Source organism: Macadamia integrifolia, unplaced genomic scaffold, assembly GCF_013358625.1.
Source record: "Macadamia integrifolia cultivar HAES 741 unplaced genomic scaffold, SCU_Mint_v3 scaffold2871, whole genome shotgun sequence".
NCBI classification, from domain to species: domain Eukaryota; kingdom Viridiplantae; phylum Streptophyta; class Magnoliopsida; order Proteales; family Proteaceae; genus Macadamia; species Macadamia integrifolia.
The window spans coordinates 30,082-36,106 of NW_024869017.1; the positions used below are offsets into that span (position 1 = coordinate 30,082).

The 6,025-nt window shown below is 36.6% G+C and overlaps 1 protein-coding gene across 3 annotated transcripts in view; it reads right to left on the bottom strand.

Moving 5' to 3' along the window:
- LOC122067359 (putative nuclease HARBI1) overlaps positions 1-5,374 on the bottom strand; it is a 5,683-nt gene extending 309 nt beyond the window's left edge. Inside the window, exons 1-4 of one of the 3 annotated variants that reach the window (XM_042631188.1) lie at positions 4,481-5,374; positions 2,965-4,391; positions 2,641-2,872; positions 2,135-2,550 (exon numbers count right to left, since the gene is read on the bottom strand). In XM_042631188.1, coding sequence (XP_042487122.1) covers positions 2,135-2,550; positions 2,641-2,872; positions 2,965-3,447 — 1,131 coding nt within the window. In that variant the 5' untranslated portion in view covers positions 3,448-4,391; positions 4,481-5,374. Of the gene's footprint in view, positions 1-1,911; positions 2,551-2,640; positions 2,873-2,964; positions 4,392-4,480 lie in introns of those variants that run through there. The other 2 variants (XM_042631187.1, XM_042631190.1) reach the window with 2 other exon arrangements.
- Between the last annotated feature and the right edge of the window lie 651 nt (positions 5,375-6,025).

The window sequence follows — 6,025 nt, forward strand, 5'->3', positions numbered from 1 at the left end:
CGTACATAGCCTTATGGTAGGTGCACGTACACGGTTTGGGCACTCCCGTCTCTTCTGGCACTGGCTCGGACTTGTCGGGCCAGCCGGTGTTTAAGGTCACCCATGCCATCATAGCCCATAAGGAACCCGCTCTAACATCCTCTGGCTCGGTTCCTGCATGGTTAAACCGGTTCAACCGCGAAATCAGACCGGGTTTAAGAAGCGGGATATTACAGTATCGGTGTGTATCGTATCGGTCGGCTAAATTTAAGATACGTATCGGAAGGTATCGTATCGGTATCGGAGATACTTTAAACCATGCTTGTGACTAGAATGATAAGGGGATTCTAGCCCTTGGATATATTGACGATGGTTTGGACTTTGGATAAGTCATTCATCACATTTGGGTATAAATTCAACCATATGTTCATCATGTATTAGTATGCATTCTTATGAATATTCATACACAGTTATAATACTATAATCAGGTAAATGCTTTTGTGCATCATCTCATAGTCTTGGATTTTTAAAGCTCAATTTTATCACTTGGCAAACTCAGTGTGCATAAAACTTGACATGTAAGTAAAGGATGTGGGCTACTTTTCCACCAATTTAGGCCACAATGACATCCCCATGTGGCAGATTTTTGACGCACCGAATAAGCTCATCACTAGGGAAAAAAAGAGAAGGAATAAACGTATCAGGTGTTATACTTTGGTTATTAATAATGGGTGATGCACAATTTTCCTCTTCGTGCAACATGTGATGTGACCATGGTTTGTAGTATTGATATTGTATTTGGTGTTGGATGGTCATATATATCATTATCAACTAAGACCGATCTGCTACTTGATCGGTCTTGAATTAGGTATCAAAATCGAAACAAGGGTAAAATCATTAAAAAAAAATTAAAAATAAAAAGTGCTCATGCCGCAATTTTGGGTGATGGGGGAGGGGATGGGGTCTATTATAGGAAACCTGTCCATAGAGAGAATAATTACGACATTTTAAGAGGGGGGGCTACAATAGTTTGGGTGGAGAGGAGGGTGCGCTCATGCAATTTTGTTTTTGGTCCGACATTATGAAAATCTTTTTTCCTTTCTTATATTATCTAAGATGACACAATTTTGTCTATATACATATAAATATCATATATTTAAAAATGGAGTATGCATAGCTAATATAGTTTAAGTTATTGCATGGCCAGGACAACTTAGTCATAAAACTTCAGGGGTTGGGGCCAGTCCTATAATGTCCTGCTAATTTGAGGGCTCAGTTGATCAAGCTCCGGTTTTTCCCAACTCAAGTTGCATATCTTGGGGTGATACTTTTTTTAGGGGGAATTGCCTAGATGTACCAAATACAAAAATTTTAAAAATTACAAAATATGTAAGGAGAGAGAGAGATTGTTTGGGGTTTCTTAATTATTTCTATTCTAAGTTGTCTAGGTTTTTTTCCTTTTTATTAAATGATTAATTGATGGAGGGGAGCATGTAAGGTGGGTGGATTTATGGTGAAGGGAGGGGAGCATGTAAGGCGGGAGATTTATAGTGAAGGGAGGGGTGTGGGGGAGAGCAGGAAGGGACAGGGACAGCCAGACAAGGTGGGTGGGAGTGCGAGTTGTAGGAGAGGAGGGATAGTTGGAGGAAGACGAAGAAGAGAGGAGGAGAAAGAAGGAATTTAGGAGTATATTAAGTGGTTAATTTAGAGGCCGTTTGATTTTGTTTCAACCGTTTATGTGTCTAAAAACAGCAGAAACGATTTCTCCCGTTTCTGTTCCAAGAAACAATTTTTTTACCTCAAAAAAGTGTTTGATTTTTCTGTTTCAAGAAACGGTTTCTTATGCATGCATCATTAATTACAGTTATGCCATTAGAATTTTGACAAAAGAGAATATGTCATACATGATTAAAATGAAAAAACCCAATGTGATAGAGATTCAATAGGGAATATTTTTTTAAATGTCACATAAGTAAATAGAACATAGAGTTTTCTATTACGTAACATATACTCTAACAACTAACATAAAATTATTAATGGTAGCAACTAACATAAAGTCATTAAAATCAAAACATCAAGGCCCATCAATTGGAATCATAGGCATTCCCTTCGATATAGCCATTTGATTTGCTATATTTATCCTCAACATTGACATCTGTCTTGCTCCTCTCTGACTTGTGCTTGTAGTTGGAGCAATGAAGTCTTGATGATTAGGAGGATTTAGTTGATCAATTACATTTTGTTCACAGCCATATTCATCAAAAAGATCATCTTTAATAGCTTGTTCTTTGATGTAGTTGTGAAGTCCACAACATGCAACTACGATGCTGGCTTGGTCCTCGATACGGTAACCCTTCATTTTTTGTAAAATTTGAAATCTATTTTTCAATACACCAAAGGTTCTTTCAATAACATTCCGCAAAGAGGAATGTCTGTGGTTGAACAACTCCTTCGGCGTTCTTGCACCCCTTCTCTCCCCACTAAAATCTGGTAGGTGATACCTTTCTCCTCGAAAGGGTGTCAAATACCCAAGTTGACTTGCGTAACCTGAGTCCACAGCATAATACTTGCCTTCAAGTATTATGGATAACGTTTATACAAGTGAGTATATTAGTCTAAAAAGACACTTAACGTACAAGTGATTTGTTTGTTGTGAATTACCTGGAGGAGGATGAGGAAAACCTAAGGTAGCATTTGATCTCGCCTCTTCAAAAACCCGAGCATCATGTGCACTACCTTCCCAACCCGCGTACACAAATGTAAAACGCATGTCGAACGAACAGGCACACATAACATTTTGTGTGATCAATGCTTTCCGATTTCTGTATCGGGTTTGCTCTGATCTGGGTACTATGGCGCTAATATGAGTACCATCAATAGCACCAATGCAATCCTAAATGAAACACAATATGGATATCTGTTAGAATTCATTCATTAACTATTAACTGATAATATTTGCACTTAGCATAAATCATAAAAGGTTACCTGGAAGAAAGGGCTAAACTTTGGGTTATGTTGAATCTCTGAGGGGACCACATCAAAATTAGGTGGTCTGATTGTTTCATTCGCTAGTTGAACCATAGCGTGCAACACTTTTTGAAATACAGCACTAATTGTCTGTCCAGATCGTTGAAATTTCTTTGCAACTTGTCTGGTACTGCTTCCATGCGCTACTATTACAATAAAAATTGCAAGTTGTTCATCTACCCGTATATGACAACTATCATCTAACCATCCTCTATGTATCATCATATCATGTAGATTGAGGAAGACATGTCTCTCAACTCTAAATTCAATGTAGCATAGATTTGAATGCCTATTCAATGTCTCTGCGACCATGACAGTTCCTGTGTAGTTACTATCCATACATGGTTCTCTAATCCGAAGGTAATCTAAAAACGTTTGAAATGTATATAGGATGATGTCATCATCACTAGATGAATCATCTTCGAAATTGGTAGGATTCATTGCCACACCTGTATATAAATGAATATGAGTATCAAAATACTACATAGTAAGAACTGAAAAAATGCATTCATCATTAAGGCAATAACAAATATCCATGTCATCCTTAAAAAATCATGTAAACAAATCAATATATGAAAGAAACTCCCATATCCTACTTTTAAATCAAATCATCCATCAAAATCAATCAAACAAACAAATATCTATATCATCCTCAAATATCCATGTCATCCTCAAAGAAATTCCCCTATCCTACTTTTAAATCAAACCATCCATCAAAATCAAACAAACAAATATCCATGTCATTCTCAAATTTAAAAATAAACCTATTGTTTTCAAGAAACTCCCAAATCCTACTTCAATGCTCTAATCATCCAAATCCTTTTTTCAGCAACAACTTCTACAAATGATATTCTCCAAGCAGCACTCTTGTGTATCTTTTGTTGAGCCTTCACCCACATTTCTTCTGTTAACTCTGTCATGTTGTCCAACAATACCTGACACGCTTTGATGCTGTACATTCCATCCACTAGATTATTGACAGTTGGAAGAACTGGTCTGGAAGTGGGAGTACTACTACCCCCCCGTTCCATTTTCCAGGCCACATATGAGCTGAAGTCATGTGCAGATTTGGTAATGACTTTTGTGGTACTCTTCTTCCTTTGGTCTGTGGGAGTTCTATCATGCTTCCACTTTGTTTTAGAATGACTGACCACTTCATCAACATCTGTAGGCTCTATATCATCCAGACCTACTACATTTTCAGGGGAATCATGTGTATCATTCTCATCCTCACAATCAAGATCAATGTCGATGGACTTTTGCTTCCTAGCAGTATGCTGAGATACTCCTCTATCTCCTCGAGCACTTGAGTCTGAGAAGACCTCTAACAACTCTGGCCACCATGGAAGTCCACTCTTTCGGAATTTGGTCCAATTTGGATTTGCCTATAATAAAAAAAAAAATCGATATTATACACTATTGGCAAAAAAAAAAAGTATTTATCCATTGACTATTGCTTCAAGGAATGGATTACCTTTATAGCATTTTCCCAAACAGAATCTGCAGCTGTAGCAGTCCTAGTATTTGAATCCCATCCAAATCCTGTAGTTTCGAGCAACCGCCTGAAACTATTATAGTCACCTCGTAGCTTATTCATCTTATTACGCAACTGCTCTTTTCGAAATGGACGTTGGAAAGTTGCTTCTAGTCATGCTTTAATGTTATTCCACCCAACCTTACTGAATGTGGAGTTGGACTTCTGACCATTCCTTACATTATCAATCATTAAGTTGATGAATTTGCTCAATTCATAAGCATTCTAAAGGATTGTGGTTGTGGTTGTGGTTGGAGCAGGAGTAGTGTTTCCACTATATGATATATTGTCTACATAAAAGAAACATTAATCATGTTAAAGTCAAGAATCATCAGCTCACAATCGGATATGCATATTGAAGATTCACATACTGGCATTCAACAATGACAAAAGGAAATCTCTCAAAAGAAATAACCAAAATTTTCAAAGTGAGTGAAACAGTAGCAATAAATGGAAACAAAATATCACAAAGGGGGCTTTGCTTCTAAGGGGTATGTATCATCTTCGACTTTGGATTTGGAAGAATGCCGTCGGTTTTTTGCTGCAAGAACAACAAGGGGATTTTAACCCTTTTATGATTTTAGCCCCCAATTAAGGGGATTTTCCATTTTCTTTTGATAAGGGGTTCAATCGGAAGGTGGAAGAATTTCTTCCTCTAACCGGATACGATTCTGATATGGGTTAGGGTTGGTTTTTCTTTTTCTTCTTCTTCTTTTTTTTTTTTTTTTTTTTTTTTTTCAGTTGAAGGTAATGAAAATCAGTGATATGGGTTGGGGTTGTTTCAGAATCTTTGAACCTTCATAATCCTCTAGCCATCATGCATTCTTAAGTAATTTTGATTGGAGCAAAGGTTCTACACCTTGTTCAAGAAAGTAATACATCCAGCATACACATCGTATAGCCAAGGAGAAGGGAAGGATATCATTTTCAAAATCAAGATTATAAGAGACACTCAAGTAACAGTTATCCAAAAGCTTATAAAGGCAGTAATAAAATCATTAAAATCAGCCATTGGTTTAAACTGTTGATAAAAAAAAAATTGTATTACAGTACTCTAATTCAGATTTTAAGCTTTTATTATTAACACCAGCAATTAACAAACAACTACTACCATGGCAATGACCTAATGAATAGATGAGAAAATCTGTCTACCATATTCAACTTTGTTCTAAGATTTTCAACTGAGTGTTAGGTAGAAGCCAGAATTATCCATGATGGGTTCTTGTAGATGAGAAACTCAAGAATGCATGATGGGTTCACATTATCCAATACTATATATAACATTTTAACTTAAGGTTGCTCCTATGATAAAACATCCATGATCCAATAAATGTCATTATCATAAGTTCAAACCTACCGAAATGAAAAGTAACAAATTCGATCAAATACAATCATACCATACTACAAATTTAAAAAAAGTAGGGCCAGACTAGAAGAAGCAAAGCCCTCTTTATAACTTGACATTTCACTTCATAGATACTTAGA